The sequence below is a fragment of the Embiotoca jacksoni genome, unplaced genomic scaffold, assembly GCF_022577435.1.
Source record: "Embiotoca jacksoni isolate LCO1_2020_lvr unplaced genomic scaffold, fEmbJac1.0.p SCAF_26, whole genome shotgun sequence".
In the NCBI taxonomy this organism is placed as follows: Eukaryota; Metazoa; Chordata; class Actinopteri; family Embiotocidae; genus Embiotoca; species Embiotoca jacksoni.
The window spans coordinates 160986-174649 of NW_027185377.1; the positions used below are offsets into that span (position 1 = coordinate 160986).

At 46.4% G+C, this 13664-nt stretch overlaps 1 protein-coding gene across 4 annotated transcripts; it reads left to right on the plus strand.

The window, feature by feature from the left end:
• Nucleotides 1-1966: 1966 nt before the first annotated feature.
• On the plus strand, nucleotides 1967-12153 carry LOC138204562 (protein FAM13C-like). 4 transcript variants are annotated; one of them, XM_069159864.1, is made up of 12 exons: nucleotides 1967-2667; nucleotides 3611-3926; nucleotides 4813-4954; nucleotides 5191-5272; nucleotides 5487-5547; nucleotides 6565-6706; nucleotides 6782-6865; nucleotides 7262-7357; nucleotides 9222-9487; nucleotides 9583-9684; nucleotides 10260-10379; nucleotides 11631-12153. In XM_069159864.1, the coding sequence occupies exons 1-12, from the start codon at nucleotides 2454-2456 to the stop codon at nucleotides 11695-11697; spliced, it is 1692 nt and encodes a 563-aa protein (XP_069015965.1). In that variant the 5' UTR covers nucleotides 1967-2453; the 3' UTR covers nucleotides 11698-12153. The 4 variants fall into 4 exon arrangements, with proteins under 4 accessions (XP_069015965.1, XP_069015966.1, XP_069015968.1 ...); XM_069159865.1 differs by having other exon boundaries at nucleotides 6586-6706; XM_069159867.1 differs by having other exon boundaries at nucleotides 1971-2667; nucleotides 6586-6706; nucleotides 9276-9487.
• Nucleotides 12154-13664: the final 1511 nt, after the last annotated feature.

Consider the following 13664-nt stretch of genomic DNA (forward strand, 5'->3'; position numbering starts at 1 on the left):
CTTTAAGTTTAAAGCACATCACAGAAATCAGGTACATGTTGTTTGAAAAGTCTAGTTGCACATCACTTCCAAATTCGGAAAGTAAATAAATTAAGTTGATTGAACTTTTAAATGTGTATTCTTATTATTTTAACGTCTATTAGTGAAATAATGTTTTAATTAGAAAAATGTAAGTTTTAAAAATGATTTAATCCAAATAACTAGGAAAAAAAGAATACACAAAGTTTATATAACTTTATTATATAGTTTAATTATAATATTTCGTTTACATTTTGCTAAAAAACGAAAATAAATGTCCTGTCAATTCTTTCAGTCGGTGGTGGAAAAAGTCTTCAGATCCATTTCTTGTTTCAAGTGCTCTACGTTGTTCCTTTCATTTGCAAAGTTACCTTTTGAAAAGTATTTTTTCACAATAATCTTTAAAAATGATATAAGACATTAAACACGTTGTGGAGTCCGGAATTGTCTTTTTAAAATAATATCGAACTTCCTCACATACCCTAAATGAAGTTTCATGTTGTGTTCGAGCCGGGACTCGAACCTCCAACCTCCCGTACAGAACAGCGCATAAAGACCTTTCAACTTCTGAGCTGACTTCTGCCTCAACGGAGCTCCGTTCACAAATATGCCGAATAAAAAGGCGCTTCGGTTTCTGACCAGCTGTTCGGAGTAAAAGAGATTGATGATCTTTGCTGGACTGTCAGAACCTCTGCGCTCATTCGGCAAATTTAAAATTCACCTGAGAGCGTGTGTTCAAGTACAGTTTTAATTTGATCCAGGTATTCCCTGCCTCTCAGTGCTACAGCCCCGTGTTTCACATGAACGTGATTTGGATAAAGAGTGAATGCAGACATTTGCTTCATGCATCAGTGATTCATACAGATGTTCTGCTTCTTCCTGATTTAAGGAAGCTTTTGTCATCAGCAGAACTTCTGCGCTGCAGTACCGCTCTCTGCCTGAACGGCGCTCTACCGCTGCCTTTGTAAACAGGGGGGGGGGGGGGGGGGGGGGGCGATGTTTCATCAAAACAATATTCAGTCCACGATGAAAACACAAATATGACAAAAAACTACACGAAATAATAGTTAATTTTCCAAAATTGAACGCCTCGATTGTGCGTCAATCTTCTCTGTTCCATTTCTTCCATTTCTTCCCTCCAATCGCTGAACGGTCTTTTTCAAAGTTTCATCTTTGATGACCATATTTGTTCCAATTTCGAGAATCAGACTTTTGGCAATCCAATAGGAGAGCTGGATTTGTTCCAATTTCTCTCAGTCCCGCCCCGAAAGCGGAGACTTCGTTCAGAAAATGTGCGTTTTAAGTTTTATTCTTTTATTTTACTGAAAAGTTTGTGGAAATCAGTTTTAAAACTTGTTTCAGACTGACGTGTTCGTTATAAGCGAGCGTTAGTTAAGCTAGTGCTGATTCAGACTTCTTAACGTGTCGGTTTGTATTTTTACGTCATGGCCGTTAATATTTGTTGTTTATTGTCGTGTTAACCAGCTGATCGACATTCTTGTTGTTTTGTTTTTTTACTTTGCAGAACTTTGGAGAAAAGGTTTGATGATGTCAGAGTTTAATCTTCATGAGACCCATTAAACACTTCATCACTGTTCTGGTGTGAAACAGGAGCTCTGCCATTTAACCTGTTATTGATCAGGAGTGGTTGATTGACAGCTGATCAGGGAACTGCTGCAGTTTTACACCAAGAAACAATCTGCAGGATCACCAATAATCAGAATGACATGACGTCATCTGCATGTGAAGAGTTCATGACACCAAACAATCTGTCCAATTTAAACAAACATCTCAATTTAAAACATCAAACAGACTTCAAAACACCCCCCCCCCCCCACCTCTTCCTGCATTTTTATGAATGAGAAACACACACACTGTGACGTCACCAGCAAGCCCCTCCCCCTCTGATGCGGGAAAAACCTCACGATGAGAGAGAGGAGTCCACATGTCGTCCCGCCCCCCCTTTCCTTCTCACGAGCCTGAGGATGAGTAATCCACCGGGGGGGGGGGGGGGGGGCGACGCAGCATCATCATCATCAGTGAACGTGCACAAGCGGAGGATGAAGATTCAAACCGTCTCAGCTGCGGAGCTTCGTCCGACCGGAGCGGGATAATTCCTGGAGGAGGTGACCAGCTGTCTGTGGAGGGACCCGGCTAATCTCTGGAGCACAGAAGTGACAGAACCAGAGCCAGGAGAGGAGGAAGGACCGGTGGACCTGACTAATCTCTGGAGGATGTTGTTTCCACTGACAGGACCAGACTAATTCATGGACCGCAGGCTGACCGACTCCTCTGGATTGTGGGAGCAGACTACTTCCTGCAGAGAGAGCCTCGTACATCTCTCCCAGCCCATGTGATGTGACGGGGACCTGGTTAATACCTGGACTCCCTGACCCACATCCTCCTCCTGGGACCTGGTTAACACCTGGACCAGCATGTTCTGTTTCTGCCTGCAGAGTTCGCTGCTGAAGCTCCAGACGCTGGAGGTGGAGGGGGTGCCGTCGCTGGGGCCGTCCCCAGAGCAGAGCCCCCCGGCCCTGGGCAACAAGGAGCAGATGAGTCCCTGTGGGGGGACGGAGCTCGGAGCGAAGGACGGGAAGACACTGGTGCTCTGTCACACCGTCCCCACAGACGAGAACAGCCCGCCGGGTACAACACATGTCTGTCTGTCCACCTGTCTGTCTGTCCACCTGTCTGTCTATCCACCTGCCTCTCTGTCCACCTGCCTCTCTGTCCACCTGCCTCTCTGTCCACCTGTCTGTCTGTCCACCTGCCTCTCTGTCCACCTGTCTGTCTGTCCACCTGTCTCTCTGTCAACCTGTCTCTGTGTGTGTTGTCAATTTAAAGAACAGCCACTCTGCTGCACGTGAGACACACTGACTTCCTCCTGCAGCCCTCCTCCTCTTCCTCACATCAAAGCTGCTAAACAGAGCAGACATCTCATCATCTCACCATCTCATCATCTCACCATCTCATCTCATCATCTCACCATCTCATCATCTCACCATCTCATCTCATCATCTCACCATCTCATCTCACCATCTCATCATCTCACCATCTCACCATCTCATCATCTCACCATCTCATCATCTCACCATCTCATCATCTCACCATCTCACCATCTCATCATCTCACCATCTCATCATCTCACCATCAAACCATCTCATCATCTCACCATCTCATCATCTCACCATCTCATCATCTCACCATCTCATCATCTCACCATCTCATCATCTCACCATCTCACCATCTCATCATCTCACCATCTCACCATCTCATCATCTCACCATCTCATCTCACCATCTCATCATCTCATCTCATCTCATCATCTCACCATCTCATCTCACCATCTCATCATCTCACCATCTCACCATCTCACCATCTCATCATCTCACCATCTCATCATCTCACCATCTCACCATCTCATCATCTCATCTCATCTCATCATCTCATCATCTCACCATCTCACCATCTCATCATCTCATCATCTCATCTCATCTCACCATCTCACCATCTCATCATCTCATCTCATCTCCACGCGTAACGTTGTGTATCGTTGTGTAACCTTGTTGTGTACTTTGTGTGTCTACAGAGCTGCTGTCGCTCCTCCCAAGACCTCCACAGTCCCCCCGACACCACCCGTTGACCACCATCCACCCCGGACAGCAGGCTCCCACTCCTGACGGAGCTCCGCCCCTCAGCCCCAACCACTCCTCCTACTCTCCCCAGAGGAGCCCAGGTGAGGGGGGGTGGGGTGGACCAGAGGGAGGAGGAGGTGGAGCTCTCCTCAAGCTGCTGGCAGGAGGCCCCAGCCCCCTCCCCTCCCCCCGCTGCTCCACCCACAGTCTGAGGTTCAACTCCGACCCTGACTCTGCGCCGTCACCGCCCTGCAGCCAGCAGTTCATACAGTGAGACTCGTCTGCCTGCCTGTCTGTCTGCCTGCTTGTCTGTCTGTCTGCCTGCCTGCCTGTCTGTCTGCCTGCCTGTCTGTCTGTCTGCCTGCCTGCCTGCCTGCCTGTCTGTCTGCCTGCCTGCCTGCCTGCCTGCCTGCCTGTCTGTCTGCCTGCCTGCTTGCCTGCCTGTCTGCCTGCCTGTCTGTCTGTCTGCCTGCCTGCCTGCCTGCTTGTCTGCCTGCCTGCCTGCCTGCCTGCCTGTCTGCCTGCCTATCTGTCTGCCTGCCTGCCTGTCTGTCTGCCTGTCTGCTTGCCTGCCTGTCTGCCTGCCTGTCTGTCTGCCTGCCTGTCTGTCTGTCTGCCTGCCTGCCTGCCTGCCTGTCTGTCTGCCTGCTTGTCTGTCTGTCTGCCTGCCTGCCTGCCTGCCTGTCTGCCTGCCTGCCTGCCTGTCTGTCTGCCTGCCTGCCTGCCTGTCTGCCTGTCTGTCTGCCTGTCTGTCTGCCTGTCTGCCTGCCTGCCTGCCTGCTTGTCTGTCTGCCTGTCTGTCTGTCTGCCTGCCTGCCTGTCTGCCTGCTTGTCTGTCTGTCTGCCTGCCTGCCTGTCTGCCTGCCTGCCTGCCTGTCTGTCTGCCTGCCTGCCTGCTTGTCTGTCTGCCTGTCTGTCTGCCTGCCTGCCTGTCTGTCTGCCTGCCTGCCTGCTTGTCTGCCTGCCTGTCTGCCTGTCTGTCTGCCTGCCTGCCTGCCTGCCTGTCTGCCTGCCTGCCTGTCTGCCTGCCTGCCTGCCTGCCTGCTTGTCTGTCTGCCTGTCTGTCTGTCTCGAAGTGAATGGATGAAACCATCTGTGATGTTTCCTGTGAAGTGGAGGCGGTCTCAGGGTGAACCTGGTCTCTACCTGTGTCCAGGTGTCGGGGTCGGGGGGGCAGGACCGAGGGGCCGGAGGACGAGTGCCCCCCCTCCATCTCCTTCCTCACCCGCCATATCCAGACTCTGAAGAGGAGGGTTCGCAGGTTCGAGGATCAGTTCGAGCAGGACGTGAACTACAAGGTGAGTCCTCTGTTCACAGTCGTCATGGTAACAAATCAAACAGCTGTAAATGTTACTTGACCTTTGACCTCCTGTCGACGCTCTGTGGCGGATCTGATCCACCAAACATTTAAAGCTCATGTAAACTTTCACACATTTTAAATCGATCTTCTGACTTTTAATGACGTATTTTTCGTAAAAACAAAGGAACGTTCAGACAGTTTGTGTGACGGTGTATTTTCCTCCGTCCGTCTCAGCCGTCCCACAACGATAAATACTCCGACCCGGAGATGGTCCGGGTGATGGGGGAGCTGGCGAAGGCGCGCAAGCAGCTCAAAGGTAAAAACTCTGAAGATCCCAACGGAGTTTGTGATGAGAGTCGGCAGACGCGTTGAACCAGCTTCAGTCTGTTTTCAGTGAAGTTCAAAGGTTCATCGTCTCTAAAGCTTCACAGACCGAAGAACAAAAACTCCAACAGGTTTAAACTCTGCAGCTCGAACAGTTCAAAGAACTCACGTCGTTCTCATCGCTAACGGGATCGTTTCCTCTGCAGAGATGAGACTCAGACAGTCGGTGTTCGAGTCCAAGGAGGAGGACAACAGCGACACCTGCAGGTAACCAGCTCTTTAATCCCAAAATATTATCGTAGGGGCGATCGATAAGTTCAGTGTTCCTGAACGCAGCACGGAGATGCACACGGAGGATGGATAAGTTCAGTGTTCCTGAACGCAGCACGGAGATGCACACGGAGGATGGATAAGTTCAGTGTTCCTGAACGCAGCACGGAGATGCACACGGAGGATGGATAAGTTCAGAGTGTTCCTGAACGCAGCACGGTGATGCACACGGAGGATGGATAAGTTCAGTGTTCCTGAACGCAGCACGGAGATGCACACGGAGGATGGATAAGTTCAGTGTTCCTGAACGCAGCACGGAGATGCACACGGAGGATGGATAAGTTCAGTGTTCCTGAACGCAGCACGGAGATGCACACGGAGGATGGATAAGTTCAGAGTGTTCCTGAACGCAGCACGGAGATGCACACGGAGGATGGATAAGTTCAGAGTGTTCCTGAACGCAGCACGGAGATGCACACGGAGGATGGATAAGTTCAGAGTGTTCCTGAACGCAGCACGGAGATGCACACGGAGGATGGATAAGTTCAGAGTGGGCTCAGGAACACTCAGCTCTTAGCAGGCGTGTTGACGATCTACTGTTTCTCTGCTCCAGTTTCAGGTTTCCATGGTGACGTCACTAACGTTCACGTACCAGCGGTCACGTTAACGTGTTGATGAACAGACGACACACTGAATACGTCCTCATGGAGGTTGTTGGTCCTCCGTGTGCATCACTGTGCTGCGTTCAGGAACACACTTCATGATCGAGCCTCATATTTATGTTCATATTAATGTTAGAACAGTTTTATTTCTAACATGTCAACAGAACAGCGTCCACATACTTACGGCCAAATTAAACACACGTTTCTCGGACTGCTGCCGAACATGAACGAAACAAACAAAGATGAAACGCTCAATTTCGTCCGACCTCTCAAACATGTCAAAACTAGTTGTTGTTATTATTATTGTTTTTATTATTCATAATATTGTTATGTGGTCGCTTTGCTCCGTCAGTCAGTGTGATGCGTCCTGCAGGTACGGCTCCGGCCAGCAGGGGGCGGCGGAGCGCAGCCCGTCTCTGGAGGAGACGGTGGAGTCTCTGTTCCGGCGGCTGAGAGAGAAGCGTCAGACTCTGGGTCTCCCCGACAACATGAAGGTGACCGTCTCCACTGTTAGTGTTCTGCCTGGTTCTGCTGGCGTCATGGTAACAGCTGCTTCCTGTCGTGTGCAGGAGATGACTCAGGCCCAGATGGTTCTGGAGAAGATCACGCTGCAGAAGTGTCTGCTGTATTTTGAGAGTCTGCACGGCCGGCAGGTGAGTCGTCAGCTGATCATCATTCAGCTGATCGACAGAAATTATTTGATCATGTTTCCAGAAGATTTTCAGATTTTCCTTCGAATTATATTAATATTTGTGAGTTCATAAAATCATTTTATTTTCTTCTAATTTCGCTTATTTGTAGCTGGGTCTATTCTATAAATATGTCTATTTATTTTATGTCTATTTATGTCTAAAACTGGAGTGAAATTCCTTCTCTGTGTCAACATACATGGCCAATAAAGCAATTCTGGTTCTGATTCTGATAATAATTCTAAGAGCTGCATTTGTCTGATACAAACTTCAGTTTCATGAGCAGCTTGTTTCCATGGAAACGGACTGCAACCAACAGGGGGCGCTGCTGCTCCATCCTCATGTGTGTGTGTGTGTCAGGGATCAAAGCAGGACAAGAACCTGGTGAAGCCGCTGTATGACCGGTACCAGACGATCAAACGGTTGCTGTGTGTCAGCCCGACCATCAGCACCATCGTAAGAAACACACACACACGTTTCACTGTCCTCGTGGGGACATTCAGTGATGAATGTATCACAGCTAACCTAAACTAACCTAAACCATTATAACTGACCTAAACCATTATAACTAACCTAAACCATTATAACTGACCTAAACCATTATAACTAACCTAAACCATTATAACTGACCTAAACCATTGTAACTAACCTGAACCAATATAACTAACCTAAACCATTATAATTGACCTAAACCATTATAACTAACCTAAACCAATATAACTAACCTAAACCATTATAACTGACCTAAACCATTATAACTAACCTAAACCAATATAACTAACCTAAACCATTATAACTGACCTAAACCATTGTAACTAACCTGAACCAATATAACTAACCTAAACCATTATAATTGACCTAAACCATTATAACTAACCTAAACCAATATCCAATACCAATAAATCTGGTCTCTGTATAACCGCAGTAGGAGCTGTGTTCGTATTCTCTGCAATAAGTCAGACTCATTTCCAGTGGGCGTGGCCTGCGGTGGGCGTGGCTTCCACCAAGGCTGTCCTTTGTCACCCATCCTCTTTGTGACCTTCATGGACAGGGTATCTAGGAGCAGCCGGGGGGAGGAGCACGTCGGGAGGGAGGGAGGATGGAGGGAGGGTGGGAGGAGTAAGGGAGGAGGAGGGAGGAAGGGAGGGTGGAGGAGGGAGGGAGGAGGGAGGGAGGAGTAAGGGAGGAGGAGGGAGGAAGGGAGGGTGGAGGAGGGAGGGAGGAGTGAGGGTGGAGGAGGGAGGAGGGAGGGAGGGAGGAGGGAGAGTGGAGCGGGAGATCGACCGTGGGATCGGTGCAGCTGCAGCAGTTCAACAGGCGCTGCTCCGGACCGTGTTGGTGAAGACGAGCTGATTCAGAAGGTGAAGCTCTCCGTTTACCGGTTGATCTACGTTCCGTCTCCTCGGTGGTCAGCAGCTCTCTGGGTCGTCACAGAAAGAACGAGGTCGCGGCTACAAGCGGCCAAAATGAGTTTCCTCCGTAGGAGGCCGGGCTCAGCTTTAGAGATGGTAGAGAGGAGAAGGAGCTGGACATCAGGAGGGAACTTGGCGGTGAAGCGCTACTCCTTCACATCGAAAGGAGTCGGCTGAGGTGGTTCAGCTTCTGATCAGGATCCTCCTCTGGAGGTTTACCAGCACGGCCAACTGGCAGGAGACCTCGGGGAAGACCCAGAACATCTGGAGGATTATATCTCCCGGCCGGTCTGGGAACACCTCGGGATCCTCAGGAGGAGCTGGAAGATGTTGCAGGAGATGGAAGTCTGGGTCAGCTGGTTGGGCTGCTGCCACCGAGACCCGACCCGGATAAGTGGAAGATGATGGATGGATGGATGGATGGCATTATAACTAACCTAAACCATTATAACTAACCTAAACCAATATAACTAACCTAAATTAATCTAAACCATGATAACTAACTTAAACCAATATAACTAAACTGAACCATTATAACTAACCTAAATTAACCTAAACCATTATAATTAACCTAAACCAATATAACTAACCTAAATTAATCTAAACCATGATAACTAACTTAAACCAATATAACTAAACTGAACCATTATAACTAACCTAAATTAACCTAAACCATTATAATTAACCTAAACCAATATAACTAACCTACATTAACCTGAACCTTTACATCTAACTTCAACATATTGATCATATGTTACCAGGTTTATATTAGTTAGTTATTAGTTAGTTATTTACTCACGAACATGCATATAAAGACACACAGACAGGAAGTCACACACTGACAACAGGAAGTTGATCACACTGCTAGCATGCTAACATTAGAAGACAGTTTTTCTTTGTTTTTACAGCGTCTAGAAACTGAAGTTGAGCCGGAGAATAAAAGTCGTGTTTCTGTCCGTCAGGAGGAAGAAGATGGTTCTGATGAAGACTCCACGAGCTCCGTGACAGTCGTCCAACTTCCTGTTCCGCCTCCTCGCAGAGCGACCCGGCCGGCGGCCGGCGAGGAGGACAGCGACCGGGACAGCGACCCGGCTTATGTGTCCCCGATCGACGAGGTGAAAGCCGTCCATCGACACGGCGCCGTTGCCACGGGCAACCTGCACGAAGCCTCCAGGTGAGTTCAGAACAGCTGGTACCCAAACACCGGCCCCGCCCGACCGGGACCCGGTCCGACCAGAACCCGGTCCTGACTCTGTCCTCCCCGTCCAGATCGCAGCTGCTGCAGAGTCTGCGGGCGACCCGAGCCGAGAAGAAGACGAGACGTAAAGTTCTGAAGGAGTTTGAGGACGAGTTCCACCGGCAGACGGGCAGGTGAGACGTTCTTCGTCACTAAACGTGAACGTACAGAAAAAAGCTTTCGGTCTGGAAACCACAACGGGCAGGTGGGTAGAAGCTCCGCCCACTGACACGGCTCCAAAGCATGAGGTACTGCACCCGTAGGGGGCGCCGTATTCAGGTTCCTGCTTTGGCTCATATCTTCAGAAGATTTGGCCGAGAAGGAAAAATCTTTCACTTTTTTAAAAAACAATTTCATTAAAAACTTTCACTCGTTTCCTCGGCAACAAACGGAGCGATCGCTACAAAACTTCTCCGGATCATCTACGAACTTTCATGTTTTTAAGTTGTTCAGGAAATTTTTATGCTGAAACACGTTTTGATTTTACAAAGAACCTCTCGGTCAGAAGGTGTCCGAGCTGCAACGCAACACGTAACAAGTGTCGGACCAACAGACAGCTAGAGGGCGCTGTGACGCTCCAAGGTTGGAATTATCAGAAAAACATGTTGTTTTGAGAACTGAATGTGAAACTAACGGTCGTCGCTCCTCCACGAGGTCTCGTCAACGCTCCGCTCACCCAACGTTCGTTGTCTTTGATGTTTCCCGACAGAATCTGCCAGAAGGAGGACCGCGGCCCGATGAAGGAGGAGTACCAGGAGTACAAGCAGCTCAAAGCCAAACTGCGTCTGCTGGAAGTTCTGCTCAGCAAACAGGACGTCACCAAAACCGCGTGAGCAACTTACAACTTCCTGTCGGAGTTCCTCCTTCCTGTTATCGTTCCTCCTCCCTGTTATAGCTCCTCCTTCCCGTTACAGTTCCTCCTCCCTGTTATAGTTCCTCCTTCCTGTCGGAGTTCCTCCTCCCTGTTATAGTTCCTCCTTCCCTTTGGAGTTCCTCCTTCCTGTTATAGCTCCTCCTTCCTGTTATAATTCCTCCTTCCCGTTGGAGTTCCTCCTTCCTGTTATAGTTCCTCCTCCCTGTCGGAGTTCCTCCTTCCTGTTATAGTTCCTCCTTCCCGTTATAGTTCCTCCTTCCCATTGGAGTTCCTCCTCCCTGTTATAGTTCCTCCTTCCTGTTGGAGTTCCTCATTCCTGTTATAGTTCCTCCTTCCTGTTATAGCTCCTCCTTCCCATTATAATTCCTCCTTCCTGTTGGAGTTCCTCCTTCCTGTTATAGATCCTCCTTCCCGTTGGAGTTCCTAGTTCCTGTTATAGTTCCTCCTTCCTGTTATAGTTCCTCCTTCCCGTTGGAGTTCCTCCTTCCTGTTATAGCTCCTCCTTCCCATTATAATTCCTCCTTCCTGTTGGAGTTCCTCCTTCCTGTTATAGATCCTCCTTCCCATTGGAGTTCCTCCTCCCTGTTATAGTTCCTCCTTCCCTTTGGAGTTCCTCCTTCCTGTTATAGCTCCTCCTTCCCGTTATAATTCCTCCTTCCTGTTGGAGTTCCTCCTTCCTGTTATAGATCCTCCTTCCCGTTGGAGTTCCTCCTTCCTGTTATAGCTCCTTCTTCCCGTTATAGTTCCTCCTTCCTGTTATAGTTCCTCCTTCCCATTGGAGTTCCTCCTACCTGTTGGAGTTCCTCCTTCTGAACCAACAGTCCAGTTCTCTGAAGTGAAACCAGGATCTTCACGTCCTCCTTGTTTCCTCCGGCTGCTTTTCTTCCATCTCGGTTGGACGTGTTCAGACTTCTTTGTGTTTTGGTGTTTTGGTGTTTATTCTGCTCGTGTTTGAGACGACGCGTTTCATTTTTGTCGTGTTAAAGACTTCCTGTTGAGACCGTCGGCTGAAACTAGAAACAACTTGTGAAGCAGAACAAGTTTAAAGAGACCAAAAAAATCAAATCAATCAAATCTTTAAATCGGTGAAATTCTTCCGTACGTTCGATTTTAAATAAAATGGAACCGAAGTCTGAACCTGAACCTCCATCTTTCATCTCTAACGTTTCGGTTTGTTTTTCTGCTGTTTGTCACACGACGGTGAAGAAAATGGAACTTCGACTGGATTTCAACATTTAACATCAAATGTGAAGACGAGGAATCATCGGTTTGATATCCGACCTGGTTCTGGATCCAAAGTCTGGTGTTAATATTTAAACCGTCGTCCAGACAACAAGCGGCTGTAAATATTCTGTCTATGTTTGATTGGTGGAAAAGAGCTCGACGGCTTCAACGTGAGGAACCGACCGGCCGACTGGGTCGGTTCTGTCTAACATGTTCCAACAAAAGTCTCCAAACACTGAAATCTGGCGGATGATTGACAGCATGTTTCGGTGTGACGTGAAATAATCGTTCATAAAAGGACAAACTGTCCGAACTTTGACCTTTGACCTGTGAGCTGTTAGTGTCGGTCTCTGTTGATGCTGAGTGCACGTCGATGTTCTGACTTCCCGCCCGGCAGTTCCACTGGACTCTCAGAACTGAACCCGCCTGTGTTGTGCAACTCTGGTTTGCCTGAAAAATTTCTATACAGAAAAATTTTAAATAAATATTTTTGCTATTTACACAATTTTGTGGACTTTTCATTTTTAAAAGGAACAAATGCAACGAGATGAAAAACACCAGAACATTAACCCTCCTGTTGTCCTCGGGTCAAAATGACCCGCAGCTGTGTTCAACCAAGTTCTATTTTATGTTCATATGTTTTGGGATCATTGGTGACAAGTTTGCTGTGAGGGTTTCTTTAAAGAATGATGACCAATGATCCCAAAAAAATATAAAAATATAGAAATAAAATAGAACTTGGTTGAACACAGCTGCGGGACCCGAGGACAACACGAGGGTTAAAGAGGTGGAAGGAAGATAGCCGCAACCTGCGACTCTTTAATTTCCACCTAAAAGAGAAATGTTTCCCACCAGTTTGTTGCTCACGTAGAAGTTGTTGGATTTCACCTTATAATGTTGTCGTAAGGAAGTTACGATAATAAGTACGCTGAAATAACTTCATTTGGAGCAAAAAAATTTCAAAATGCTATAATATCATATGTTGTTAAATAGCATACTATAGTATGACTTTTTAATCATATTACAGACGACATGTTATAGTAAAAAGTCATACTATAGCATGTCGTCTATAATATGATAATAAAGTCACACTATAGCATGTCGTCTATAATATGATAAAAAAGTCACACTATAGCATGTCGTCTATAATATGATTAAAAAAAATCACACTATAGCATGTCGTCTATAATATGATAAAAAAGTCACACTATAGCATGTCGTCTATAATATGATAATAAAGTCATACTATAGCATGTCGTCTATAATATAATAAAGTCACACTATAGCATGTCGTCTATAATATGATAATGAAGTCATACTATAGCATGTCGTCTATAATATGATAATAAAGTCATACTATAGCATGTCTATAATATGATAAAAAAGTCACACTATAGCATGTTGTCTATAATATGATAATAAAGTCATACTATAGCATGTCTATAATATGATAATGAAGTCATACTATAGCATGTTGTCTATAATATGATAATAAAGTCATACTATAGCATGTCGTCTATAATATGATTAAAAAAAATCACACTATAGCATGTCGTCTATAATATGATAAAAAAGTCACACTATAGCATGTCGTCTATAATATGATAATAAAGTCATACTATAGCATGTCGTCTATAATATGATAATAAAGTCATACTATAGAATGTCGTCTATAATATAATAAAGTCACACTATAGCATGTCGTCTATAATATGATAATGAAGTCATACTATAGCATGTCGTCTATAATATGATAATAAAGTCATACTATAGCATGTCGTCTATAATATGATAAAAAAGTCACACTATAGCATGTTGTCTATAATATGATAATAAAGTCATACTATAGCATGTCTATAATATGATAAAAAAGTCACACTATAGCATGTCGTCTATAATATGATAATAAAGTCACACTATAGCATGTCGTCTATAATATGATTAAAAAAAGTCACTATAGCATGTCGTCTATAATATGATAATAAAGTCACACTATAGCATGTCGTCTATAATATG

Coding starts and splice junctions, on each gene's coding strand:
- LOC138204562 (XM_069159864.1), top strand. CDS start 2,454: ATGTTCTGTTTCTGCCTGCAGAGTTCGCTGCTGAAGCTCCAGACGCTG. Junction 5,548..6,564: donor GACAACAGCGACACCTGCAG/GTAACCAGCTCT, acceptor TTGCTCCGTCAG/TCAGTGTGATGCGTCCTGCA. Junction 6,707..6,781: donor GTCTCCCCGACAACATGAAG/GTGACCGTCTCC, acceptor TGTCGTGTGCAG/GAGATGACTCAGGCCCAGAT.